Source organism: Ceratina calcarata, unplaced genomic scaffold, assembly GCF_001652005.2.
Source record: "Ceratina calcarata isolate Rehan_Ccalc_2016 unplaced genomic scaffold, ASM165200v1 scaffold78.2, whole genome shotgun sequence".
Taxonomy (NCBI): Eukaryota; Metazoa; Arthropoda; class Insecta; order Hymenoptera; family Apidae; genus Ceratina; species Ceratina calcarata.
The window spans coordinates 869,313-896,643 of record NW_017179105.1 but is presented as its reverse complement, the minus strand read 5'-3'; the positions used below and the strand labels follow the sequence as shown (position 1 = coordinate 896,643).

The 27,331-nt window shown below is 43.2% G+C and overlaps 6 protein-coding genes across 7 annotated transcripts in view; 3 read left to right on the top strand and 3 right to left on the bottom strand.

Moving 5' to 3' along the window:
* LOC108630861 (colorectal mutant cancer protein) overlaps nt 1-15,551 on the top strand; it is a 37,057-nt gene extending 21,506 nt beyond the window's left edge. Inside the window, exons 4-14 of one of the 2 annotated variants that reach the window (XM_018034402.2) lie at nt 11,059-11,320; nt 11,690-11,838; nt 12,116-12,334; nt 12,608-12,796; nt 12,857-13,047; nt 13,125-13,391; nt 13,439-13,649; nt 13,721-13,912; nt 13,978-14,165; nt 14,243-14,345; nt 15,026-15,551. In XM_018034402.2, coding sequence (XP_017889891.1) covers nt 11,059-11,320; nt 11,690-11,838; nt 12,116-12,334; nt 12,608-12,796; nt 12,857-13,047; nt 13,125-13,391; nt 13,439-13,649; nt 13,721-13,912; nt 13,978-14,165; nt 14,243-14,345; nt 15,026-15,136 — 2,082 coding nt within the window. In that variant the 3' untranslated portion in view covers nt 15,137-15,551. The remainder of the gene's footprint in view (nt 1-11,058; nt 11,321-11,689; nt 11,839-12,115; nt 12,335-12,607; nt 12,797-12,856; nt 13,048-13,124; nt 13,392-13,438; nt 13,650-13,720; nt 13,913-13,977; nt 14,166-14,242; nt 14,346-15,025) is intronic. The other variant, XM_018034404.2, reaches the window with a different exon arrangement.
* Nucleotides 15,552-15,662: 111 nt separating this feature from the next.
* On the bottom strand, nt 15,663-16,117 carry sloth2 (ubiquinol-cytochrome c reductase complex assembly factor 6 sloth 2). Its single transcript, XM_018033854.2, has 2 exons — nt 15,993-16,117; nt 15,663-15,904 (listed from the first exon to the last, which is right to left on the bottom strand). The coding sequence occupies exon 2, from the start codon at nt 15,890-15,892 to the stop codon at nt 15,719-15,721; it is 174 nt and encodes a 57-aa protein (XP_017889343.1). The 5' UTR covers nt 15,893-15,904; nt 15,993-16,117; the 3' UTR covers nt 15,663-15,718.
* A 95-nt stretch (nt 16,118-16,212) lies between these two features.
* On the bottom strand, nt 16,213-17,443 carry BCAS2 (BCAS2 pre-mRNA processing factor). Its single transcript, XM_018033913.2, has 3 exons — nt 17,154-17,443; nt 16,789-17,054; nt 16,213-16,713 (listed from the first exon to the last, which is right to left on the bottom strand). Exons 1-3 carry the CDS (start codon nt 17,226-17,228, stop codon nt 16,311-16,313), a joined length of 744 nt encoding a protein of 247 aa, XP_017889402.1. The 5' UTR covers nt 17,229-17,443; the 3' UTR covers nt 16,213-16,310.
* Nucleotides 17,444-17,588: 145 nt separating this feature from the next.
* RpL4 (ribosomal protein L4) lies at nt 17,589-20,154 on the top strand. Its single transcript, XM_018033898.1, has 7 exons — nt 17,589-17,696; nt 18,140-18,317; nt 18,402-18,772; nt 18,986-19,084; nt 19,278-19,549; nt 19,628-19,787; nt 19,857-20,154. The coding sequence occupies exons 1-7, from the start codon at nt 17,694-17,696 to the stop codon at nt 20,070-20,072; spliced, it is 1,299 nt and encodes a 432-aa protein (XP_017889387.1). The 5' UTR covers nt 17,589-17,693; the 3' UTR covers nt 20,073-20,154.
* Nucleotides 20,155-20,254: 100 nt separating this feature from the next.
* Nucleotides 20,255-21,367, bottom strand: LOC113465044 (uncharacterized). The gene has a single exon (XM_026818323.1). It carries the CDS (start codon nt 21,098-21,100, stop codon nt 20,795-20,797), a length of 306 nt encoding a protein of 101 aa, XP_026674124.1. The 5' UTR covers nt 21,101-21,367; the 3' UTR covers nt 20,255-20,794.
* A 476-nt stretch (nt 21,368-21,843) lies between these two features.
* Nucleotides 21,844-27,331, top strand: part of LOC108630879 (neuronal acetylcholine receptor subunit alpha-10) — a 9,922-nt gene continuing 4,434 nt past the window's right edge. The window contains 5 exon segments of the mRNA XM_018034439.2: nt 21,844-21,868; nt 21,871-22,035; nt 25,844-25,980; nt 26,613-26,767; nt 26,999-27,182. Of these exon segments, the coding sequence (XP_017889928.2) occupies nt 21,859-21,868; nt 21,871-22,035; nt 25,844-25,980; nt 26,613-26,767; nt 26,999-27,182 (651 nt within the window). The 5' untranslated portion in view covers nt 21,844-21,858.

Genomic DNA, 27,331 nt, shown 5'->3' with positions numbered 1-27,331 from the left:
CTGGTAATGTGCGTACGTTAACATTATTTTTATTTTGACGCGTCAAAATTATGTTAAAATCCAACAATATCAATGCGAGATCGAGGATCGAAAAAATAAGATGTTTCACTTATTACTCATTTTGAATTTTGTCCCCCTAGGGGAGACTAACACATGCACATAGCTGGCTCAGTTTCGTTGTTACTAGCTGTACACATTTTGCTCGACGAAAGTCTGATATAAACAACAGAGCATCGACTTGTATTGAAAAATATCTTGTAATCGGTAACTCGTTCGAATCATGTTAAAACTCGTCTCCGATACTCGCATCAGAAAGTTTTCTAGATAAAGTATGCATATCCATCGACGGGACCTAAGCCCCGTGTTCTGGGATCAAGTGCAATTTGTTAGTCGGCCCCGAGAGCGTGGCCTAACGATGCGGGGAATGCGACGTACGAGTTCCATTTAAAAAGGCGACTCGGCTCGAGACCGGTGCGTCCCACACGTGCATGTTTCTCTCGTTCTTCGTCCCACCTGTCTCCTCTTTAGCCGGTCGCCGTTCAAACTTTGTTGGCGGTGCTCCAAAAACCCGGCCGGCCAGTACTTCGGAAAACAATACGATTCATTTAATTTCTATTAAGGCCGCGTCTCGCGTTTTGTTGGCCTCGCGGCGCCCGCTCTCCGTCTGGCTAGACTCGTACCTACACTACTGCCGCGTTGGCTCGAAAAATAGCGATCGGTTCGTTAACTCTTCTCCGGTGAATTATTGCTTCAACGAATTAAGACGTTCGGAGAAAGTCTAGACGATACCGTTTCCTTTTAATCAATTTACGTGCGCAAGATTGCGATCGATATTATCCATTAATTAGCGTGTTAATTGCCTGTAGGAATGATTTTAATTATCCTTTGAACTTCCACGAACGTATGAACGCCGTCGTCTTCATTTACAGATTATCTCGAAACGCCGGTTATGTTTGCCACGTGCATTTTGCGACGAGCATTTATCTAATCGCGTAGATGCCGAGTGGCATAAATCAACCGTGCCATCATCGACGCATTTCGATTTTATCCAATATTCGTTCGTCAACGGAAATTGGGTCACTTCCACGTCGCGTTCGGTTCTCGTTCGGACAACTTTTTCCTCGAGGCGATTCTTTTTCGTTTCTTTGGACGATCCCGTACCGTTCGCCGGGACAATTCGTTTGCTCATCAAGGATTTCGTATTTTAAACCTTGGAACTTCTACCGTCGAAGGATTTGAGAACTGTTTTCAAATATTTTCCCCGGGAGACGTTTTGCGTGTAAATTGCTTTGAAACAATAGCGCTAGAAGCAAACACGTTTCCAGTTTCTGTAGCAGCTATCGCGACCATTTCGGCGAACTGAATATTCAGACTGTCTCTAGACGATACGTGCATTCTTTGTTTCCCGGGCTTGCATATTCATTCACGATATTAGCGTAATCACCGGGTCGCCCCATTCATCGTTCCCACCTGTACCTTTCAATATTTACGCCATCATCGCGTGCGCCGACGTCTCTTTTCTTCCGGTTACCGTTTCGCTTTTGTTTCTCCGCGTTCTGAGCAACGGAGAGCAGAGAAGAAGAAGAAGAAAAAGAAAAATTTCGTTGAGCGCATTCCGGGGCAACGATTTCAGGGATCGGTAACGAGTTTAACGAACTGGCTTCCCTCGCGAGGCATCCCTTCCGCGTTCCTGATGTTCCACCGGCCAGCGATTCTCGCTACCCTCGCCTTCGTCGAGAAAAACAGCCTCGACCGGGTCGCCGTACCGCGCCGGGGGAATTGAGCAATCCGCTCAAACGACACCTTTTTACATCTGATGAGCGAGCTTCATGCGCGCCAAGAGAAACCAACCTGGTGCAATTGAAAATACGCTGTAACTGGATTTATCGTGCCAGATAAGGAGACTCGTTGCCGATCCTCTCTCCGAGATCTTTATCACTGCTATCTATCAGGAAAACGTTAATCAACATTTGCATTAGACGGACATCAAGTACTATTACCCGTTATTTATCGATTTTATATAGAGCCTTGGAAAATGAGCACCGTCTTATAATGAATGGTTGTAATCTGATCCCGTAAATAATTATTCATTTCAAATCCAGCAATCAATTATCAGCATATGAAATATTGTGTCAAAGAATACGATCGGCATTGTGCGATGCAAATAGGCAACGTACCGAGTAAGCGTTTCTCCATCTTTTACCTGTCCGAGTGCATTAATGCGACGTTTCAAATCTGAACGTGGAGCGTGTCTTAATTACGAGCTTCACACTCTTGGGATAATCTCGTTTGCATCTTCTATCAAAACATAGACTATGTTTAACGATTCTGCACTCTCTGCTCGTTGAAGCGCGAGTGTTAATGCCGGTTGACGTTTCGCGTTTTAACAACGTTTCGTAGCGATTAACTCGTAAATTAACGAGCAGGATTGGCCGCGTTCGCACGCCTTGGTAATGATCGCGAAACAGACGCTTAATGGTATTACAAAGCGTCAAGTGGTATGCAAGCCGGCGGGTCGTTTATGCGGGAAAAACGTGGCCGTAAAAGTGGCGGTAAAGCAGGGATAAGGGGATCGTATCGACACCGGCACGCATTCCTGTACGAACTTTATTGCCCCGTATCCTAGCCTGAATCGCTCGGCCGCGACATAGTTAACAATCGCGCCAAGAACAATTTTATCTTGCTAAACGTGTCGTCAATCTGGAATTAGTTTCGTCGAATGCGTCACGCTGATAACGTATCTCATTCAATCTTTACTTTAATCGTATACGAATGACATCACTGCTTCTAAGAGATGTTATTTATGATTATGCAATCTTGGTGGTCGTATCAATAACCATTTGAGATCTCAATTTATTATGGTAATTTCATTTCGATGGACAAACTCGTGTATTTCTGAGAATGGTCGTAGATCAGAGTCGACACGTGTTCTACGCGACATGTGCTAATTAGATACTAGTACGTATTAACGTCCACCCCCATTTGCCAGCTCCCTGACCTGCGGTTCCTCGTTCCACGGATCACAATTGTACAAGTTTCTATTCTGAACTTGGTTAACATTAGAAAGACTGACTGCTTTTGGGCAATATAGGTATAACACATATATATATATATACACCGGAAATGGAGGAGAGGGAAGGTAACTACAATTATTAATAAACGCATTTATATGTTGCACAAAACGTTACAAAATTCTAAGAAATTGTGTCATTATATACATAATTGTTTTTCTAATTGAAATTAAAAAGCAGTCAAAATGACTTCCTTCGGCAATCTAGTGTTAAATATGTACCACTCTAGAATAGGCAAATGATTTTCTACTGCGACTCGATCGTTGCTAGATACACAAGACAATTCTTCCCTTTTATGAACTCAGCTAATTAATAATGAAGATAAGAATCGAATCACGTGCGCAGTGAGTCAACGCGCGACAAATTCATGCGGTATAGGCTGAAGAGGAAGGGTTGGCCAGGTTGAAAAGGGGTCCCCGTTTGGCGTCAGCATAATGTAAATGTCCCCTGGATACGGTGCGACGATAGACGATAAGCTAATCCATTGAAGGTAACGCGCAGCTGTTTAAAACCTCGATGCCCTTAAAACGGTCTCGCCCTTCTCGCTTTCGCCTTTTACGACCTAACCGGCTTTTTTCCCTGCTGTTTGAACAACTTTGCGGGGTAATGGGATTGAGCAATCGAGCTGATAGACTTTATTGTTTAACGTATCCTCAATCTCGGTTTTTATAGTGAAAATCGTTTCCACGCAAGTGACGTCGAGTCTCGGTTGAGAAATACGAATTCCTATTAAATTCACATCCTTCGAATGCTGTAACGTCAAGTGATATTTTCTGCATATCACGGCTTATCGTACACTTTCCAAAGAAATACCAGTCGAAACCAACTTTCGATGTCATCGACGTATCTTCAAATAGTACAACTTTCACCGCGATGCAAATTAATAGACATCGTCGAATCGTGAAAAGTAAGTGGCAAGGATAAAATTGATTCTATCAGCCGGAGATCGACGCGGCGCCGATTTAATTGGATCTAAATTGCGCTGCCCGTCGATTTCGCGTGCCATTAATTTTCAACGTACTCGGGGCAACTGACCGCTCTCTGCTTTTTCCGCGGAAATCGCGAACAGTTTCCGTAATTGGTATCCAACGCTCTTGGTACGTCCTCTTACCGAATTCACGCGGATTTCTCGGCATGCGGCCGTTGCCTCACCTTGACTAATTAACTCGTTTAATTAACGCGACTGCCTGCGAAGTATTCCATCGCGAATCTCGCGAACTCAACCGATTATTTTTGTTGTATCCCCCATGGGAATTGGGGCACGAATCGAATGTATTTATTGTTCATGAATCTTAGAACGTACGTGTAAAAGAACAGATCGTTTTAACGAACGATGAAAAGAATGATCAATTTAATGATTTACTATAATTCAATGAATACATTCTCTAATGGGATATTTGTTAGATTTCTTGGTAGCGTTCTGAGATTAGCCTATTCACCAATCGCTAGACAACGATTGAGATCAATGGTGAATCACTGGAATATGCGGTGGCTTTGATCGCATTAGTCCCACATAAAAACTAATTGCCGGCGAGAATGAGGGCCTCGTTAGGTCCACGACGGAAATTCCACCCCTTTCTCGCGTCATAATTGCCGGTCGAGTAATTAATTTATTCGCCACGCTCGTTTCGCGACATCTCCACGATCCCGTTCAGAATTGATATCGAAGTAATTAAGGATGTATTGGCTATACAGTCAATCCCAAAAGTTTATGCACTTTAGAAACGCATTTTTTAAAAAGAAATCAGACGTCGGAAGAACATTGCTAATAATAAACAACAGAAAAACATTTTCGATTTTTCCGAGATTTTTCCAATGGGTAACTTCAGATTTGATGCACTTTTATAAATTCAATCTCAATGCGAGAATATATAGGATATAAAAAATGAAATTCATATTATTATTTTTAAAAGATTAAAGGAATTCCTATCTGGATTGGATATTTTTTATAATCTATTCCTTCCACTTCGCGGCTCACTTTTCATACTTAGCCCCGGTCCTTTCTTATGCAAGGTTTATAATCCACGGACAGATTTATGATAGCCACACGGATATGTTTACACGGGGAGGATTTATGCTCGCTACTCGACGAAATTAGTCGACCGCCCTGTTCGTCGACGTTAAACGCGTGCTCCTCGCTTTTTTACAAACTCGTTATTTTCGAGTTTTAACCCCGGTCGGAACGAGCGTGATTCCCCGAGCTGGTGAAAAAGACACGAGTGCACTCGACTTCCGGCAAACGAACTTCCGCTAAACAAAGCGGTATCCACCTCAGCGGCTCTCAGTCGTCTCATGTTTCTCTACATCACCACTGAGATTCTGTTTGCCGAGCAATTCAGAATTCGTAAGATTAAATTAGATTCTTAATCTCTCGATTGATAGAAGGGATCGATTTATCAAATTTCCTAATACTTGTAACAATTTTTATTCATAATAAATTCAGAATCTCAGTTCATTGATTGATTTTTAAAATTACGCGATGAACATTTTTATTCATAATCGACGTACCGATTCTGTTAACATTGACACGTTGAAAAGTTAACGAACAGCTGGTAGGGGAAAACATCGAACACCACCGTTGACCAGGCCACTAATGACAAGTTAACGAGCGGCAGGAATGCCGCGCTCGTTAAACACGTAGAAAATGTTTAAAAAAAAAAGCGAGTTTAGCCGGGAAATCTCACGTCATTAAGCGTTTAACTGTGGCGAGTGCTCGAGCTTTTCCGCGAGATCCCGACGTCGAGAATCAGTGGGAGCCGGGATGGCGCAAAAGCCAAAGGTAGAAAAATCCAACCGCGAATTATAATTAGTGGCGATTTTCACGCCGCGGATTGGGATCAGCTTCCTCATTTTTTTTTTTTTTTGTGCGGCGCGTGCCATCGAGCGTGTCGAACCGTGAGAGAACTAGTTTAGTTTCCCCGGGAAGAGAGCAGGAATTCTTTTCTAGCGAAAACAAAGCTTCCTTTATTTGGACTTAATTTACGGACCGTTAAGAAACGCAAGGTGTGACTAACGATAAGATAGACTAACGATGTATGATAATGGAGCTTCGGCGCGGGTCGACAAAGGATTTCACAAGGATTGAATGCGTCAGGAATTCGCGATAGGTTTTTGTTCAAGCTCGAGCTTTCAGAGTCCTTTGTCTCGGGACAAGTAAAACGTAATGTAATTGGAAAAATTCAAGTCGATTGCACTGCCGATCGCTAACAATGTCGCTGTATCTCAGTCGTTCGATCGTCGTATTGCTCGGCCGGGCGTGACGAAGAGTCTGTCGCGTGAACAGTTCGTGCAGTGTTCTCAACTAGATAAAAACCGGATCGGTGAACAATATCGTTCGTCATCGGGAGAAGAAAGAGTTGCTCGTCGAGAGAAGAACATGCTCCAGTGAGGAGAAGTTGAACAACGTGGCGGGCTTCACCGTGGCCGTGAACAATGGCTCCGCGGAGCCGGCTTACTACGTGGATCGGTTGCACCAACAGAGAGTACAGGTGCAGCAGCAACATCAGCAACAATATTGTCAACAAGCGAACAGGTACGCGGCGCAACCGAATCACGTCCCGGGTAAAGAGATCCTCGAGACACCGCGTAGGGATGACTTGGTGTACGTCCACTGCGCCACAACGGAGGACGAAGAGGAGGAAGAGGAACCGAAAGGGTTGACCAGGTCCAGGTCGTGGCTCTGCTGTCCCGGTGATCGCACCTCCGACAAGACCGTCCCTATTCAAATTGACAACGGTCACAGGGACAAGCAGCAAGAGTCAGTAAGTTAGGAACTCATTTCGAAACTTGTATCGAAAGTGTGTCAACGTTTGGTAAACGAATCGATCTTGTCAGTCGTTATTGACCATCCGAATATGTGATCAGATTTAATCAGGAGATTTCCCAGCGTTAAATATTCCGAATCTGTCTAGCAATCTTCGTGACAGCAGCTACTGAAATCATAATTCAGGACTTAAGCCCTCGTTCAATCCTCCGCGATCGATTCAACTTGTTTCATCAACTTCTCGCTTCTCGTGAACTTCGATGATTTTCAAGTTTATTCCCATGTCAATTAATATCGGGATCGGTGGATGCCTCTGAATATTTTTGCTCGGTAATGCGAGATGGGGGCGACAGGATTCGACGCCGCGTCAACGAAACGCGGACAAGCTTTCCAGAGGCGAGAAGAGCGTTCCGACATCCGATAATGGAGTTTTGTAATTTTTGCCGGTGTCGTGTGCGATTCAAAAGCCGGGGACGGGAGTGGATCGGGGGCCGTCTCTCAGGAACAGGACGATGTTTCTGTCCTTCCGGTTCTCTCTTCCTCTCCGAAACGTCTCGTTCATTTTTTATCCCTCTCGTCTTCTCCGTGCGTCACGTTTAGATTCTTTTCCTCTCTCGTCTCCTCTTATTTTCCCCGTTCGGCTTTTCCCTCTATTCCCCTCTCGCTCTCTCAGCGAGCAGCCTCGTCAAGCTCGATCCCGTTCATCTGTTCGTTGTCTCCGTCGGCCTCAGCCCCCTCGTCTGTCTCACGTAAGCTTATGCAGAATCGACTACTACCCTTTAAACTTTAATCCGGCTGGAATAGAGCGACGGGGTTAACCAACCGGACGATCGATTTCACAGTGGAATCTCAAATAAACTTTCGTCCCCGTAATTTCGTTTAGTCCGACGCTGCCACTCCCGTCTGATACCATATTTTCCGTCAAATCTCCCAAATGCGCGTCTGTCATTGCTGATTTCTTTCTTTCTTTCTTTCTTTCTTTCGTCCGTTCCCAATATAGAACGGATCGATCCCTTGTCTACGTGTCTTGAGGACTACCGATTTTTTGTATGAAAAACGAAATCTGCTGATTATTTTCTTTAATACTTTAAATAAAATTCGCAGTGTATGAGATGACTGGAGAATCTATTTTTGTATGAATGTATAATATGTATGTAATTAATGTATGTATGTAAAATTGTATGTATGTTTGTATGTATAAAATGAAAAATGAGAAAGTATTATATTATTGCATAAATAGGTCTTTGTTGAGGTAGAACTTTGAAGAGTCTCGACTTTGGTGCACGCGACCAATTTCGGAAAATACTATTGTGGCTGGGCTAGTAGATTAGGTACACATATTAGAGGGTCCTCTAGACGCAAGAAGTCGGGGCTGCCATTTCACAGGCAACCCGCCTGCATCCAGTCAGAATAGACGCGTGTGCGGGTTACCTCTTTTGTACCATAGCTGCTGGTACAAAAGGGCCGCTTGAAACCATGCGCTCAACCCTTAGACCCGGTTCGTCTTCGTTCAACGATCTTTACCCCCTTCGGATCAAAACGGGTAAGCTCGCTGATCTCTTTTGTTGACCACACAAAGGGAAAAAGGGTGCTACGGAGGATGGGTCAAGGAGAGGTCCACTTGACCCTTCAACGGATTACCAGACCCATTTTTATTGGCAAAATCGAATTACAAGCTATGTGTACCGTTGATGTCGTTATGAATTCTATCGATGAAGAGTAGCAAATGTTATCATGAAACTCGCTGGTGCATCGATAACAAAATTGTTGCATCCCTCCAAATGAAACGTGATACGTTTTACAATGAAAGCAATTTTGTACGCATCCATCGCTTGTTACCGTCGCATTCGGCTTCACTCTGCAGCGGACAGAGGTAACGTTTCTTGGAAAAAGCTAGTTTTTTATCAGATGTTAAAGTAAGTCTCGAGTTTCTAAATCGCGTTCACTGGCGTGAATCTCGACGGGAAGAGACGAGTACGAGACCAACAGGTGCCTTCTTTCACTACAGAATTCGAGTTTTTAAGGCAAACGCACCGGTGGAAAGGTGCAAGGTTGCAAACGAAACTTGAGAAAACAGCGAGAGCTTATCGAATCGAACGATGGATCGATCGACGTGCCATTTGCATTTTAACACTGATACGCCTCTCGCGATTTCCATTCGAAACGACCATCAATCTTACAGTTTTGCAAGGAACATGACTCTGATTGTATTACGAATCGGTCGTAATCGACAGGACTGAAAAGTTTGAACAACGTCAAACTTTCCCTTCATCGACGAGACTCGTCCGCCTCCAGTTTCCAAGTAATTTCGTGTATCAAAGCGGATTCGGTCTGGGAGGAGGTATCTGGTATATTCGACTGTCGAGAAAGTTGATGCCCCACCCGCGATCGCCCTTGTCGCCGAGCTTTACACCACTTTACCGCAATTTCCGGTATCGCTTTACGAGCTACGCGGCGGTGGACGTCTCGCGAGAGAGACGAGAAATTCGGTATACGTGGCACGGTACGGTGCTCGGGAGCGCGTGCGTCGAGAAGAACACGAGAAGGGAACACGAGAGAAGCCCGTGCAACCTGTCTTCTTCGGTAATCACCTCGTGAGTCATTGCGAAGAATTCGCGCGACCTGACTGGTTTCCCTCGACGCCAACCCGTACATCTCGACTCTCTTCATCTACTCTTTTTAATCTGTTTTCTATGTATCCAAGAAAATAGATAAAAGTGTAGAAATTTAATAGTGAACTTTCTATGTTGGCGAACTTTTAAATAAACATTTAATGCCCCATTTCCTGTAGATGCTCATGTTTCTAAATCGTACCGCTATCCCAATAAATTACGCTATTACCGGTTGCTTATCAATAACGATATTACTATCAATAAAATTACCCTATTCATTTCATAAATGAAAGTACGCGAAGGAATGAAAAGAGGAAGCAAGCTCCAAGTTCTCAGCTTTCATTCCTACGTCAAGCGTCTATGATAACATCTGTTACGATACGCGAGAGCCGATGGAGCAGCAGAATGAGCAGCGGCTTGGATCCGGGCCACTTGGATTTTTTCCGGTACTGCGATACTCAGGAATCCGCAGGCACAGGTTCGCAGCCATCGCACTCAGAAGATGAGACCATCTCGCATTTTGTAGCGTCCACGCAGAGCGTAGCATCCTCGCAAGTACTTCCTGACGGGAGTATCACGCTTTCAGTTTGTACCGCAGCCGTCATATCAAGAAGCAGCAGGATCAGAGGCAGGATCAGCAGAATTCTCATCTTCATGCAGGGAAGCTCTGAAGGTGTCAAGAATTTTCCGTATCTTCATACTTTTGCAAGAACAATTACCAAATTCTTCTACAGTTCACGCTTGAATTCTTCCGACGTTTTATTAGCAAAATTCAAGTGTATGTATTAATATAATTCAATAAAGGACTAGCGACGATTATTTGTATGACCACAACTGGAATGTGTGATAAACTAGTTTACCTAGCGTGAAGGCTTCGTACACGAATCCACCCTCTCGCGATGTCGACTGATGCTTCGTAATTACGGACGGTGATTCTTATACGCGTTCTTTCTCTTTTACTCTTCGATCGACGCGCGCTATCGCCAGGAATCATTAGCGGATCGTCTCGTAACGTCCGTTACGCGCGGTTGCTCCCGCGAAGGACACTCTCGACGATAAACACGTATCCCTCGTCTTCTTCTATTTTTACCATTCGCGCTCGAGATACCGCGAATGCAACGAAATTAATGAGGACCGACGCCCATTTGCGTCGTCTCGATTCGCTGAAAACAGCTGTTTCTGCTCGAGCTAGGTTCAATTATCAGATAAACCCACGATCCTTACGCGCTTCGAGTAAAGCGAGTACGGAATTTCCGAGTTCAGGAAATCATATATGAAGAATCGACCTCGGCGTAACTTAGGATTAGTGGACGTCTATTTCCTTGACTAGGAGTCTGTACGACGTATCAGGATTACTCCCGACTAGGAATTTATTAAAATGACAAGCAAGGTCCATTAAAATTGAATGTCTCCTATTATATCATTACAGCAATAATTCTTAAATGCAAAGAGCTGTGGCTGTTAATTAAAAAATTCTTCAGTTTCACTTGTAAATCGGTGGCATTCGCGTTCTCTCGAAAATGAAGATCCTGTTGGATCGAAACAGTGACACCATCGATTTCTCTGGAAACATGATCGATCGGTGACGGAGGGATATCGATGATTTTTGCAGCTGCACGCGGCCGCCTTGTCCTCGTTGCGGTCCGAGGTCACCGAGCTGAATTCAAGGTTGGTGGCGGCGACTAGGGCCAGGGAGGCGGCCGAGGCGGCTCTGGTCCGCGCGGAGGTGCAGACCGCGCGAGCGGAACAGAGGGCGGAACAGCAAGCGGCGAGGCACGAGGAGAGGCTTACCGAGTTGCATTCCGTGATCGCCGAGCTCGGCAGGCAACTCCAGAGGCATCGGGCTACCGTAATTGCCGAGGAGGATGAGTCCGGTAAGAAGAGAGAGAGAACGCGACCAATTCCGTAAATCTGTTCGACTCCCTCTGGACAGAGATTTATGGCTCGCGTGTTTGATGTTTCAACGCGTACCCCGTAGCGAGCCACTTCGCTCCTCGTTTTTCTGGCCACGTGGCCAAATTTTCAGATTGTATATTTATTTCAACGGGTCCTCGTTTTCCATTAATTTAACGATGAGCCTAGCTTTCGTTTACTATATTTTTTACATTCAAATGCATACTTTCGTATATTAGAAAAATTTATAAACTTATAATATTAAAAATTTATAAATTATTCGATCGATGCTAGGTAGATGTGTTAAGATCAAATGATTGGGATTCCATTCCCCTTTTGACGAATTATAGAGATAGAAACTAGTAGAGATGCAGAGGGATCTATCACCAATCCCGTGGAAGAGAGTGAAGCTGGTGGAGACATCCAAGGTGACGGTGACCGGACCTTAGGCGATGCCGACTCCAGTTGCTGCGAGGACATCGAGCCGCGGAACGCTGAGGTATGAATGCTAAGAGTGTACTTTAAAAGCGATACCAAACTAGGTCTCGCTCACAACGAAACTTAATGATAACGAGAAGAAACTTAAATGGCTAATCAAATTGAATTGCAATTCGCTCGGCGTAATTACACCGGAAACGAGTTGGGAACTTCAGCGAACTTTGGAAGTTTCCAATCTAAATGTTGCACCAGCGTCGGATGCGAAAGTTGGAAATCCGATTAATTCCCAGTTCGCCCGCGTAATTTAATAGGAATTAAGTAATAATTTGCGTGAGCAGAACGGCAGGGAGCAATTGGACAGTCCGGCAGCGTTACCAACGCCGGAGCCGACGCAGCAGGTGGCCTCGTGCCAAAGCGTCGTCGTAGCTGCGTTGCAAGAGGAGGTCACGACCCTTCGTGCCGAGATCGCGAGCTTGCAGGCTCAGCTGGCGAATTTCAAGAATCAGGCTAACAGTCAGAGGCAGCAAGGCAGCGAGTCGCCCCGCAGAGAGTCGCGGGTGGGTAGCAATTTGACCTATTCCAACGTCGTGAATCGCGTCCGCGTGATTTGCCCCTTCGCCCGCGGATATATTCCCAGACTGCAAAGAGCGATGAAAAGAAGATCGTTCTTTTCATCCTGATGGCAACCGAAATGCATTCTGCGGGCTTGAACGAATTTTTCGCGTGGTTACCCCCGGTGCTTCGGCCGGCCTTTGATCAGCCCACACTTTCGCAAAAATATTTATCAACCCTTCCGACTGTAATGTTTTCTTCCTTTGATTTTCTCGCAGACAAGAGGCAACACCAGCTCGCCGGAACCTTTGAGTGCACCTTGCTCGCCACTCTTGCCGCCCCTGCAGACACCGCCGACAAAGAGCGTAACGAGGGAGGAAGCTCCGGTTCTTAAAATAGCCGAGAGGGTGAGGCTCAGGAGAACCGACGAGAGGCACATCACAGGACCCGATATTACCAACCTCGGGGTACGTTGTCTACTCTCGGCAGACGTTCGAATTCGAATATCGAAACTTTATCTCGGACAGGTGTGCTCGACGATGGTGGCCGAGCATCTGGTATCGGATCTGCTGGACCACTCGAACATTCAAGAGTTGAACGGATCCGAGAAGCAATTCGAGGTGGAGACCGAGAGGCTGAACAGTCGATTGGAACACGCACGAGCGAATAACGCGGTACTCGCGTTGACTTTGCACGAGAGTAAGGCACAATGCGACAGGTACTTATTTGTCCAAATTTGCAAATCAATAAAAGCTAATGCACACGAAGTATGCAATGATTCTTGATATTTTCTAGATTGAGTCTTCTAGTGGGAAAGTACGAGTCGAATGCAACTGCTTTACGCTTAGCGCTTTCGTATAGTGATCGAGCGATAGAGGCTTACGACGTCCTAGTAGCGTTGCTAGAGAGCGAAATCGCTTTGTCTACCGAAAGGAATAGTATTACGATCGATAATAGAAGGGCAGCAGAACACGTGGCTTATCACGTCTTGAATAAATTGGAAAACGAGCGCATGAATACTGTGAACGCTCCATGGGAAGATAGCATAGTCTTATCGGACGAGTAAGTACGACGTAAATTCTGAAAAAAATGACGATTTTATAAAGTAGTTCGAAAACTCGTAGGTCCGAAGTGTCTTGGTCTGTAGACGACGAGCAAAGGCTTAGAAGACACATCAGTAGATTAAAAGGAGAACGAGCCATGGTCAGATCGACAGTAATGGAATTAGAAAGCGTCCACGTTGAACCTTTGAATTCTAAGAACACCATTTCCCTCGCCGAGGCTCGGAAGTTAGATTTAGAAACCGCTGTACTTATGCAGGTTCGTTCGCTTTACCGCTTACCCGAAGATTTCAAGGATCTATGAACGCAGCTGATTTTATCGTCGCGCAGGAATTGATGGCTATGCGAGAGGACAAGGCAGAGCTACGGGCACGCGTTTTTCTGTTGGAGAAGGAACGAGCTACCATAGAGTTAAAGTTGAACGCGCGTGATACGCAAATCGCAGCTCAACATGCTGCCATTGAACATCTGCAAGGACAACTCGCCGATACCGAAGCCATGCTGGCAATGGCTACGAATAAAGTAAGAACTCCGGTCGAAAATAAAGTACTTCTTGTTTCGAATGATTCAACGTGAATTATGTGCAGGATCGAGGTTTGAGCGATAACGAGAGCGAGGGTATGGAATCTGAATTAATAGAGGCTCTAGGTCGGGAAGCTAGACTGAAGGAACGTCTGCAGGAATTAGTTTCTACCTTAGATAAAGTTAACAAAAATTCCGAGCTGAGGCATCAACAATCGGCCGAGCTAGTTAACGATTTGAAGAGAGCTAATGGGTAAATAAATCGTAAATGAATTTAAATCACGTTTGATCACGTTTCGTTACCTCGCGATGTATTTATATCGTTTTCAGAGCCCTGGTACAAACTTTAGAAAAGTCTAAGAAGAAATATCAGTCCAGGTTGAAAAAGTTGGAACAGCAAATGTTGGGCATGGTAGAGAGACATGCTGCGCAGGTATGAACATAAATGAGTGGTGTGTGATGTGGAAGAAAGTTAAGAAGAACTCGCAATTGTGTTTATACATTTGTAAAACATAATTTATTACACTTTGTACATGTTTTCGCATAAATTACATTTTTCATGCCTTTGGTAAACTACGTCAGTCTTCGGAAGACCTGTGTAGGTAAAGAGATGTTACTAGAACTGTTGTTGCGAAGTAATACTATTTTCTGGGAACATACTTACGAGATCCAGTTTGTTTCCTTATCTTTTCAACATCAATGATCGTTCACCCGTTCACCATTTCTTGTAATCTTTGTTCGACCGCTTCTTCTATTCTTCTCTTTTTGTAAGTTTTATAAAAGTTAACCTCTCCGACGTGCCAGTTTATCATAAGAAACTCCAACGTAGCACCCGCAACAAAGAATAGTGGTATAAGGCGAAACTCTCCAAGAAATTTGAAAGGTAGGCGACTATAAAGTCTACGAATTCCTCTCTTTAAACTCAGCATTGAAAACAAAGTCAATCCTGTACACTGTAACAAGTCTCGTGTCATACGATCGTCGCCATCTTATCTCTCGGCATCGATTCTGCGTAGTTGCACTCTTATCACCCGAAACGAAATCATTTCAACATTTAGTTACGATCAGTTCTCTTTTCACTTTCCTTTGAAACGTCTGTTAATTGATTTATAGGTAAAATCTCTAAAACAACGGATAACATTGCTTGAGGAGGAATCGACAGGATACAAAACGAGTTTACCACTACAGTCGCAGAGTTCTGGCGCCAGCGAAACATCGTTATGACAATTCAGTGATTAAACCGCGGGCTCTACGAGTGTTTTTTACGATCCTCACTACGGAAATAAAATTTACATATTTTTTTACATGAATAGTTGCCCAAAAGTAATTCTTGATTATTCGCTTTTGTAATTATATATGAGAAAAAAAAGGAAAAGTACGAATTAGTAGCTGTCCTAATAAACTAAATTACACGAGCTAGGCTTTTATGCACGAAAATTACGCTGCTGATACATCGACGGAAACAAAACTATTTAAGAAAGTCCTCCAAGTATACTGTGAGTTATAAATAATTATGTTACACGCGATAATCTATGTCATTTATAGACGGTGATATTCATCCTGTAAATATGTATATTTCAAGCATTAAAGAAAAACGTGATATGTGTAAACTATGACGAAATAAATTGTGCTTTATTAAGTCTGGTACCTTTCAAATGATCCTTTGATAAACATTAATTTCAAATAGTGACACGTACTACACGTGAAGTATATTGCATGAAAGTGGGTACATAAATAATCTTGGAGAATCTTACAATTACAATCGATTTATTAAATTAATATATACAATTAATTTGTTACTACATGTCAACTAGAATCTTGTCGTTCTGATAGTCTTTTCTTTACTGCTTCTTCTATAAGATCATCTAAATCGTCGAGTGGTTTGTAAATAACGTGGACACATTGGGAACCACTGGCCATTGCAAGAGCTGCTAACGTAATGAAAGAAAGAAATTTCGGCCACGTCATACCATAGGGCATTTTTTAGATTATCTGCAAGTTTTCATTGAATAGGAAAATTACGTTTCCGTAATGAATCATACACGTACTTCGAGATTCTTATATCGTCTCGAATACTAACCTGTTTTTCTAACAGTCCGGTGTTTCGTCAATAAAAACGAGAAGATATTCGTATTTTAATAAACTATGTTTCTCAGTTATGTGTTTTTCTCCGTCTGAGAGTGCTGTTAATTTATTCTCATAGATCGTGCACAGAAACTACAACTTCCTCGTGATGTTACACTACACTCTATTTTCATCATACAAAAGTGTATGATAGGACAGTTCGAACAAGTTTCCAATTGGTTTTAAATAAAATTAACATATTTATTCATATTTTCATAAACATACAAGACACAATCATTCACAGTTTCATACAATATTTTATTTACACATATTTTTAAGGTTCTTGATTTTCTTGCTCTTGATGATCCATTTCTGATGCCATAACCTCGGTTGCACTTTTCCCTGGGACATCGGGCTCTTCTTCTCCCGGCACATCACTGATTTCTACAGCCTCACCCTTGTTCAGCACTGACTTTTGTATTTCTTCTTCTAAGTGAACACAAGCCTGTTCAATCTCATAATTCTTTGATACCAATCCCACCCACTGTGCTTCCAATGCTCTCAGCTTCTCTCCTCCTTGGGTTTGCATCGATTTCCTTTGCCAGTTGACCTCTTGAATCTTTTTTCTTAAGCCTTGCAACTGTTTCTGAGCTTGGTTTACCAATTGTACCAGTACTTCCAAATAAGATTTCCATGCCTCGCAACCATATTCCATCATCAGTTCGAGATTACAGATTCTGGAACATTACAAACCGATGCAATATGTGCATAATCGAAGTACATAAAGTAATTAGACAGAAAAATGTATATACCTCGTAGCCTGATGCTCTAATTGTGCACTACTGTTCTCGACGCTTTCATTCCAAGCAGACAGATCATTCATTTTACCTGGAGGTGGTGGAGGCAATTCATAACGTTTCATACTGAGTACCTCCATAGGTAAACGATTCTGCATTCGTTCGAATTCGTGTTTCATTACTTCAGTTTCGAAAGCATTAATATTTAGTGGTGGTAAGTGTTCCAAGTAATTTTTCGTCGGTCTATAACGCCGCGTTTCTTCCTCGACCATTGCCAAAGCCTAAGTTTTATTAAACATAAAAATTATCATGAATTCTTAGATATAAAAATAACCTCGAACTCTTTTCACTGTATTTTTCTACGAAAAGATCTTATTTACCGCTTCTCTGACTCCTGGTTCATCGTATCCTTGGTCAATGTATGGTAACGCGTCGACTATAACTTCTCCAGCCATTTAACAAGAGTTTGACAAATTGTAACTTGTGTACGATAGTTTTCGACTCGTCTCTCATTAAATTGGAGACAACAAACTTTGAATTCCCTTCATATTTTCGATTTTCTCTTAGGGCAGCTCTTTACCAATCGTTATATTCTATTTCCGATGAAACCGTGCTGCTGTCTTACATTACAATTAGCATTTCTGTAGTAGTTCTTCAAAGGAAAGCATTATAAATTATTTATTTCAGCATGTATCATTTGAGTAATACATAATTAATAGTGCATGGATCTTTTTAATAATTTATTTCTGACATAAATGTAAACGGAACTTGAAGAAGAGCTGCGCTCTGAGCATGCGTCAGTAGTGATGTGTAATGTGTAACTTCCGTTTGCGTCCTTCTTCCTTTACGACCAGGTAAGGCATACGAGCTGCCTGGTTCGCTGATATCTGATGCGTGAAAAGTTGTAAAAAGGACGCCCGATGGTAAGAATTTTCATGTATTCTTTTAAGTTTACTGCGACTTAGTACTCACTCCAATTTTATTGGTGTAATACCCTGTGATTCGTAAGAATTTCTTATTGAACGTAGAATCGTACCCACCGCAAAGCTGACCACGTGTAACGATACTAGTTTATACACTAGCCTTTCTTAGTTCCGTAATACGTTTACATATAACTTCTGATTTCGTTTTCTTCATTTTTATTCATTATTCCTCTAATGAAATGAAGTTCTTTTTGATGTATGAGCGTTTGTATAAAATCTGTAATTTCCATTTTGTCGTCCGCCATGTGCCGTACTAACTGTTCAGTATGGCGTTCGTAGCCTATCACAACATAGAATTTTATGTCGTTTTCCCTCCGTCTGGTTATTGGTTTCGATCGTTTTTAAGTTAGTAGTTCATTTCGAAATTGTTTTCTACTTCACAGTCGTTATCAACGGCGAGACCTCTTGTTACGGTGTACACCGACAAGAATGAATCTTCGGAAGATACAATTTCCTTACCGGCTGTATTCAAAGCCCCAATCCGACCTGATATTGTGAACTTTGTTCATCAACAAGTTTCAAAAAACAGTAGGCAGCCCTACTGTGTGTCTAAGGAGGCTGGTGAGTGAACTGTTTTATAGTTCCGTTTCCTTTGTCTCTCGAAGAACTAATAAGCAATTATTAAAAATTGGTTTCTTTTCATAGGTCATCAAACCTCTGCTGAGTCATGGGGTACTGGACGTGCCGTCGCACGTATCCCCCGTGTGCGAGGCGGTGGTACCCATCGCTCTGGCCAGGGTGCGTTTGGCAACATGTGTAGAGGTGGACGCATGTTCGCACCGACAAAACCGTGGAGACGGTGGCACCGTAAAATCAATGTGAATCAAAAGAGATACGCATTGGTTTCTGCCATCGCTGCATCTGGTGTTCCAGCCCTTGTACAATCTAAGGGTCATATGATTCAGGAAGTCCCGGAGTTCCCACTAGTTGTATCTGATAAAATTCAGGAGTACAACAAAACAAAACAAGCAGTAATCTTCCTCAGGCGTATGAAAGCATGGAACGATATCCAAAAGGTACGTTCACTCCTTTAATCATTTGTGCACCCTTCAATGTCCGCATCTTTACTAGAACAATGTCTATTCAGATGCTCCTATCAGGTGCTAAATAAATATGGTTAATAGGTGTTCTTGACTAGCTGAATTAGTTGCTAGAAAAGGGTATATTCAACCACACAAATTAAAATATATTTAAACTACAGTGCAATCATATTTTTATTTCGTCCGCAGGTATACAAGTCTCAACGTTTCCGTGCTGGTAAGGGTAAAATGCGTAACCGTAGGCGGATACAACGTCGCGGACCTCTGATCGTGTACAACCAAGATCAGGTACGCAAGTTTTATTATATGCATTAATAACTTTTCGTTCCTGTATAAATATCTTAATGATGAATTGCTGGTCCGTGTTGCTGAAATGACGTTGATTTTATTAATAGCATTTTTACTGATAACGAACACTTCGTTACACGAATTTGATTAGAAGTAGAACGATAGTCCAATCGTGTTCTTGTATTATGTTCAGGGTATTCGTAAGGCGTTCCGTAACATTCCCGGTGTGGACCTTATGAATATTAATAAAATGAATCTGCTGAAACTGGCGCCTGGTGGTCACGTTGGGCGATTCGTGATTTGGACAAAATCCGCTTTTGATAAGCTGGATGCTCTTTACGGAACCTGGCGCAAAGAATCCCAGTTGAAAGCAGATTACAATTTACCTTTTCCGAAAATGGCGAATACTGATCTCTCCAGACTTCTAAAGGCTGAAGAAATCCGCAAAGTATTGAGAGCGCCAAAGTACGTGGATTCGCGTTATTATATTTACGAAATCCTTAAAGTGGAAATATTTATCACAGATGAACTTTGAACTTGCAGGAAGAAGGTGGTTCGCAGCGTAAAGAAACTGAATCCATTGACCAACACCCGCGCGATGTTGCGTCTTAATCCATACGCTGCTGTTCTGAAGCGCGCGGCAATCTTGACGGCGAGGAAACGCCAACAAGAGAGGGATATTCTTCTCGCGGAGAAGCGTGGCGTAAGTTAGCTTCTTACTTCCGAGCAATCTCTAGTTTATACAGAATATGAAAACTTTCTTCGTTCGCAGATCAAGCTGCCGAAGAACACGCCCGCCGTGAAGACTAAGTTGCTTCAGGAGAGACGTAAGAAGCAACTTTTAGCCGCGAAGAAAGCGAAGCCTAAGAAGATAATCACGAAGAAGGCTTCTACTCCCGCACCAGTGGCAAAACCAGCGAAGGCGACAAAGACCGAGAAAACAGCAGCAAAGAGCGCAACGAAAAAAGCCGCGCCTGCTAAAAAGTAATAATTTTTTATCAACAACTGGTTGTTGACCCATGAACTTTATTTGTTTTGAATAAAATGTGGGAAGACGACTATAGGGTGAATCTTGCGGCGGCCTTGTATTTCCTTCCAATCTTCGGTACGAGAGTCAGTATGAGTGTTACGTATGTCTTTTTTTACGCGGAGCTCGCATAATTATCGTGTCGTTAAGCATTTCTATCGATACTTCTTTCGCGTTAGCTTCTGCCGGTATGAGGAAGTTCAGATTCCTAATGTTCGACAAGTCCTTTGAACTGTGCAATTTTATGTTCAACAAGTTCTCTGTGGCTAAAGTAGCTGTTCCTACTTTCATCCCTTCGGTCTTCATTTCCGCCTACAAGTACACAAGGCATTAATCAAACGAACAGTTCAATCGAATCGTCGAACGTACGGCGTAATATTCTCTGTCTTCGATGACGTAGAAACCGGGAACTTTTTCAAACGTGACACCCATTTTGTGACCGTTCGTCATCATCTCGAGGTTCATGTACTCGTTTCGCTCTAAAATGATTGCGTTCTCTTGACAATGCTGCGGTAGTTTGTCCATTATAGAATGTGAAACAGGAACTGGGTTAAGTTTAAATTTTTCACGGGTCAACCGAAGTGCACTGATTAATCTTGACATCGATCGCTTGTCATTTATCTTATCAAACTTTGCATTTTCGATTGCTCATAGCTTCGTGCGAGAAGAGCGAATATTACTTCTCAGCTCTTCTCTACGTTCTTCTTCGCCTTGTTAAATTTCAACGTAGGTGCCGTGAGTACGAGCATCCTGTTTTTATTGTCCACCACTGCTCGAACTTTCGCGCTGTCGATACCCTCTGGTATGAGCAGATTCTCAGCGTGCCTCATCATTTTCTTTACCAATTCGCCTAGCACCGATCTCTCGCTAATATCGGGCAGGTGTTTAGCGAACTGATCGTTCAATGGTTTGCACACGTTAATGCGAAGATTGTTCCCTTTTACGGTGATTTTGATAGAAGACAGGTCTACTTCCGGCGACAGATACATTTTTGCCTATGACAACAATAGCTGTATCACTTATATTTAATTCAATTTAGTAGCCAGTTATGAGTTAATTGAACCTCGTAGATGTTGTCCGGCCGAACTCCGGTGGACACGATTTGCATCACATAGTTGACCACGTCCAGTCTTTTAGACATCTTGTCGTTTCTCTTAAACTTCGAGTTATTAAAGTATTTCAATGAACTCGAACACTTGGGACAGTCTGTAATTATGCCATCCTCGTCGTATTTGAAACAATTCCTTATGTCCATTTCTCAGACGCCCTCGAAGTATGAAGCATCATCGTGGCCGATTCGATTATTAAAGATAAAATCGTGAGCGTTGAAAGGATCCGACAGGAAATTTGCCACGATGTCGTTAGATAGGTGAAATTCACTGGTTAAAACGTGGTCGCTCCTGGTACGATAGGTTTACTTGTCAATTTCGAAACTGTGTCGAAATGACAGACGACTATCGCTGGGTAAACAAAATAATGTAGGCACGTTTTAAATATTTCATTTTCCTAATATTATCGAGCGTGAATTGATTTCGCCCTTAATGGGACGGCGAGAGCCGTATTTAATCTCGTCACCGCGGTTAATTACGATCCGCTAATCGGAGCAAATTTACAATTGGAAGTGGTCGATCCCCTTTCCTCGGGGGCGAACGCGCCGAATACCGGGGTGGACCTTGTACAAGCAGCCACGGTTTGTTTAACATTCGTGTCTGCATTGTTTGAAACGCCTGCGCGAATTTCCTTGGGAATGGACGCGCGCCTGGTAGGGGTAGCGCGGGATTCAGGGTCGAAATTGCACGGTGGTTGAAAAGCATCGGACACCAGTCGAGGACAGGCGGTCTCGCGTTTAACTGGTCCATCAATTCCATGTCGCCTCTGGTCCTGTTCTTTCATTACGGAGTTCTGGCCATCATTTTCGGGAACGGTAAGTCATTCAATCTATCCCGATTGCACCCACTTCGCCGTAAACTGTCTTCCAAATTTTACAACTAAGCAATTTTGAAAATTAGAAAAATCTTTCCCAATTTATTAATCGCACGATTCATTTTACCGTTGATATTATTCTGTTCCGATGATTTATTATTTAATTTAGCAATTGTTTGAAAAAGTTTCACATGCAATATTTAGTTGTCTCGTTTTGAAACTTCTGGAATGACTCTTGGTTTTCGAAGTTAAAAAACAAATAGATCCGAGCAAGAAAAATTGTAAATTTCGTTGAGATTATGAAAAGCCTGCAATCTCGTTTGCATGCGAGATTCAATCTGATGCGTAGCCGAGATTGAAGGAGGGAAATACTGATTAAGAAGGACGGTCCCGCGATTAAGGCCAATTTCTTGTGTCTGCCCGATAACTAGATTGCTCCGATCGACAGGATTTCCCGAAGAGGAATTTCACGAGCACCGCTTGAGTTGTAAATGAGTTTCCCTGACTTCGAAAATTTTCCCGCCCCCGAGTGACCAGTTAAGTCGACCGAATTCGATTTCATCTTCAACTTCGCTGTTTGTATCTTTTCTCATCGTTCGGCCGCGTTTCGTCGCCTCGAAATCTCGCCCCCTCCCTACGTCGCATCGTTGCATACTATTTTTCTATGGAAAATCGAGCGAGTTCGTGAATATTTCATTTCATACGCGAGACAGCTGGGCCGCAGCTTTTCCCTCGGAACAATATTCCATTTGCCGCGAGGATTTTTCTTCGTCAAGACGTCGGCGAAACTTCGGGGTTTCGGTGTCAGGCGAGATTTCCCCTGTTTGTTCTGTTAACGGGATCCGGTCTGAGCGTTTCTCGTTAGGATGCAAATAACAAATGGTCCGCAACTTCCTGCCGTAGATAGCTCGCCCCCTCAACATTTCGTGGAAATAAACAACTCCGAGTCGCAGGTTCAGCCACCGAAAAATTATAGAGGCGTGCGCAATTCGTGGCTGATAATTTCTTATCTGCTGATAATTCTTTCTCTAAGAGTAATGCCGTACGTTTTCTTCAAGCTCTAATCTAATTCCATTAAGAAAATACAGCCAGTTCGTGGGACGGCGAATTTAAACAAATGTTAACAACGAAATAATGCGATACTTTCGAGCTACGTATAAAATCTCTAGCAGTAACAGAGCCGATGACAATTGTTTACCTGGGAAATAAAAAAGGTATTTAAAGCAGCAGATTTAAAAGGCAAGGGAATATCGGAGGGAACGAAGGTTTCCCGATAACACTGGTTTCATATCAACGAGTGTCCGCGAATTACCGTGCAATCCAGGACGCTTGAGAATACAGATTCGAGCATCGATACACGATCGATGCCCGGTAAACGCGCGACACCCTCTCCGTTCGCTCTTAGAAATATCGTGAAATAAAATGCCAATGGGAAGATCGTTGCAACTTGTAACGAGATGCTACTTTAAGAAATTCCATCGAAGCGGCTAAAATATCTTCGTACGTACCCAGCCTTTGACTCTACGAGGTAGAAATTTCGCTGGGAACATATTTGCTCAGGAGAAGGAGAAAGATCAAAGAAATGAGATAAAAAAATATTTATTTGGCATTGCAAAGAGAATCCTCTTTATCGTTTGATCGAAACGAAGTTAAGGGAATTCGGGAGCAATTAATGGTTTGCCTCTGGTCGTCGATCACACTTGCCGTAACTAATGATTCCCGGTGTTGCGTGGTAAACAAACAGATCGATCTGCGGGGTGGACGTGTCACGGGCGAGTCAGTGAATTTCTGGCGGTGGTGAGTATGCAAATTCCGGGGATGTTCCAATCGTGAATCATCAGCGAAACGACGTCTGCGAACGTTTACACGGGAGGCCAACGTAAACGTTTGACAGCGAAGTTCCGGGCTGCGTCGCCTAAAGAAAACATAAGCTCGGCTCCGAATGAACGCAAACTCAACAATCGTTTCTTTAACAATTCTGCCCATTTGTTCGCTTCGAAAAACGCGTCGCTTGCGAATCATGATTTCACCCGTAAGAGTCGTTGACACATACATTCGCGTTTTACTCTTTAACGAGAGATTTTCCAATTTGGAGATCGAACTGGCTATCGATGTTTAATTATGATCAATTGCAATTTGTTTCGTACATCGAAAAAAGAATTTGGGTCATAGAGAATTGAATCCGCTTAAGCGGATTAAAAATAAATTCCTGCTAGCCACTTGTGACAACTCCGCGTATAAATGTACGATTTGATGGATCGAATGCGGGACTTAGCGCGGAAATGGGAGAAAAAGAAAAGCGCGTAGCTGGTCGAATTTTACGCGCTTGGTAGCAGTTCGCGCGTCGATTGGTAAGTACGAAAGCGCGGATTTGCTGCTGGAAAACAGGATGGACAGAACTTTCGGTGACGAAGGAAAAACCGGATTTAAATGTCTTTTAAATGCCGCATGTAAATGCCGCGCGTTCAAAAAAAAAAACGTATGGAAGAGCCTCGATGCGCTCAACTTCGTCCGGAAATTATCGATAGTCGCAAAATATGAAGCGTAAAGACGACGACGAAAAAAGATAGTAATATCAGGGAAAGTTGGCTACGTTAAAATTAGACCCCTCCGCTTTTCACTTGATCGAGCTCGTCTAATTAGACCACCCTGTACCCTATTAAAGGGCCACGAAATGAGAAATTCGTGGCAACGATTTAAGGATGTATTGGCTATACAGTCAATCCCAAAAGTTGATGTACCTTACAAAAACGCATTTCCTGTAATTAAAAAGAAATCAGACGTCGGAAGAATAATGCTGATAATAAATAGCTACGTGCTAAAAAGTATAGAAGGAAATATCCAATTAAGTATTGACGCACGATACATCCTTAACTGTTCTAAGTAAAAAATTCCTGGACGAACGATGCGTACGATCTCTGAATAAATGCGAAACGACGTTCCTTGAGAGGGGAAGAAAAATTGTTAGAACGCGACTGCTGTAGCTTTTTGAGGAGGCCGACGATGGTGGTTATAAAACGATTGAGAAAAAACGTGATGCTGGGCGGACACCGCGACGTATGACGTCGATTTAACGATCGGAATTAAGAGGGTTGGGGAGAGAATTCCTTGAACCATGTGTCAGTCGCGCGACCTTACACCCCACAAAGATTCAACTGTGACAGGGATCATCCCTTTCCTAGACATTTTCCGATCGAGGGAAGGAAAAGCGCATTTCCGAAGAGACAAATCTCTGACTTCGCATTCGGAGAATAAGATATTATTCTCGAGTAATCTTTGTGTCGTCAAAGGAGCTCTTTCGTTAATTAATCGTGACCATCGGCCACGCTCTTTGTCGACCGGTGACATCGTCTCCAAGAGATCCTTTATCTAATTGAAGTTTGACTGCGACGCCTGAGCTTTCGGGGAAAGATGGGACGGGTGGAAGATCAGCTGATCTACAGAAGGGCTTCCCGCGTTTCGGGATACAATAGCCACTTCTTCCATGGGACGAAAGCTTCTACGTACAGATCTGAAACGCTATAATGGATAGCCTCGATGTAACGAATGGAATTAGATTCGTGATTAGAGACAGGCTATCTTCGTCACGTATGTAACTCGTCCGATTTGCTACGAGCTATTCGCGTGATTCGAAACGCTTAATTTTCGTACGAAAAAAGAACGATAAGACGAATGTCTGTTCACGAAGGGACAGAACGTCGAAATTAAAATCGAAACGGAAAATCCATTAACCGCGGGAAGAATGTACAAATGATTCAATTTAATTTCGTTGAATATCGGACAAGGTCCACTCGTACATGCTTTTGCAGGTTTCGGGGATGAACACGAATACAGACTGACGAAGTATCTGCTCGATGGATACGACGCCGGTGTACGGCCGGCTAAAAATTCCTCCCAACCGTTGGCGGTCGTCTTTGGTCTCTCCCTTCACCATATAATCGACGTGGTGAGTAGTCGAACGAAGAAAAATAGAAGACACCGACCGTATTTCTTATATAACGAGTGTCGAATATGAAAATGATACGAGGGTGGCAAATTTTGTTAAATCCCTGTGGAAAAATTGATGTTCGTACGGTCGAAGAGAAGTTCTCTCGAGCGCGAATTCTTGAGAGGCGACGAAGAAAATACACCCTTTGACGCCGGTGAAACATTACGCACCCGCGCGAAAACCGTGATAACGCGGAACTAACTAAAAATCGCGGAAACGCACGTTTGCCGCAATCGCGTTCCTTATTTCTCCGAGAAATTCAGGTCGAATCTGTGAGTCACGCTAATTTCCACTTTTTTAGCGTAGCCCGGAAAATATCGATTTATATTCATCACGGTGTATTTCCTTCGATGACGCTGGGCCGCGTTGACAGTCGAAAAACCTCGTGGGAGATATAGTCAAGAGGCCCGTGTAATCAGAAATACCCAAGACAAATTGCAGCCAGAGCCCCGTTGGGAGCTTTCAATGATTTATCTCGCACTTAACGAGAATCATCTTTCACGCGACGTATTTTCTTCGTTGGCGACTTCCTTTTTTTTTTTTTAATGGACGCTCCAGTTTCCGTTAGCCATGAGCTCTTCCGTGTACAGGACGAGAAGAACCAGATACTGACGACCAACTGTTGGGTGACGCAAGTCTGGACGGACCATCATCTGAAATGGAACGCGTCGGAATTCGCAGGAATCACAGTGATCCGTGTTCCTTACAACCGCGTCTGGAGGCCAGACACGATCTTATACAACAAGTATAAAAATTTTTCGTTAAACGATTCTTCCGAACTTTACCGATTTAATTATAAAAATGTTCGATCAATTGTTAAACGAATGATCGATTCGTTTTGACGAGTCCTTGCGGATTTTCTGTAACAGTGCGGCGTTATACTATAAAACAGAAGTTTTGGTATTGATTGGCTGCAGCAGGGCCGCGGTGATTTCTTCTATCCGGTAGCAGCCTATATTTTCGGCTTTGTTTATAGCGCAGATCCACAGTACAGTTCGGCAGTCATCAATACGAACGTGATTGTCAGTCACACGGGGAAGGTGGTCTGGTTGAGCCACGGGATTTTTCGCAGCAGCTGCGACATCGACGTAGAATTCTTCCCCTTCGACGAGCAACGCTGCGTCCTGAAATGGGCCTCCTGGACGTACGATGGATATCAGGTAAGGTCATCCTCCGAGGAAATTTTTTCGTCCCGTTCATTGCATTTTTATTTACTTAAAGTTGCATGAATACATAAAAGCAATTACAAAGCATTGAAATTTTAACAGTTACTGGATATTACATTAATGAAACTATGTACAAAATTTTA

Coding starts and splice junctions, on each gene's coding strand:
- sloth2 (XM_018033854.2), bottom strand. CDS start 15,892: ATGCCCTATGGTATGACGTGGCCGAAATTTCTTTCTTTCATTACGTTA.
- BCAS2 (XM_018033913.2), bottom strand. CDS start 17,228: ATGGCTGGAGAAGTTATAGTCGACGCGTTACCATACATTGACCAAGGA. Junction 17,055..17,153: donor AACCAGGAGTCAGAGAAGCG/GTAAATAAGATC, acceptor AATAAAACTTAG/GCTTTGGCAATGGTCGAGGA. Junction 16,714..16,788: donor TTAGAGCATCAGGCTACGAG/GTATATACATTT, acceptor GTAATGTTCCAG/AATCTGTAATCTCGAACTGA.
- RpL4 (XM_018033898.1), top strand. Junction 18,773..18,985: donor CATGGAACGATATCCAAAAG/GTACGTTCACTC, acceptor TTTCGTCCGCAG/GTATACAAGTCTCAACGTTT. Junction 19,788..19,856: donor TTCTCGCGGAGAAGCGTGGC/GTAAGTTAGCTT, acceptor CTTCGTTCGCAG/ATCAAGCTGCCGAAGAACAC.
- LOC113465044 (XM_026818323.1), bottom strand. CDS start 21,100: ATGTATCTGTCGCCGGAAGTAGACCTGTCTTCTATCAAAATCACCGTA.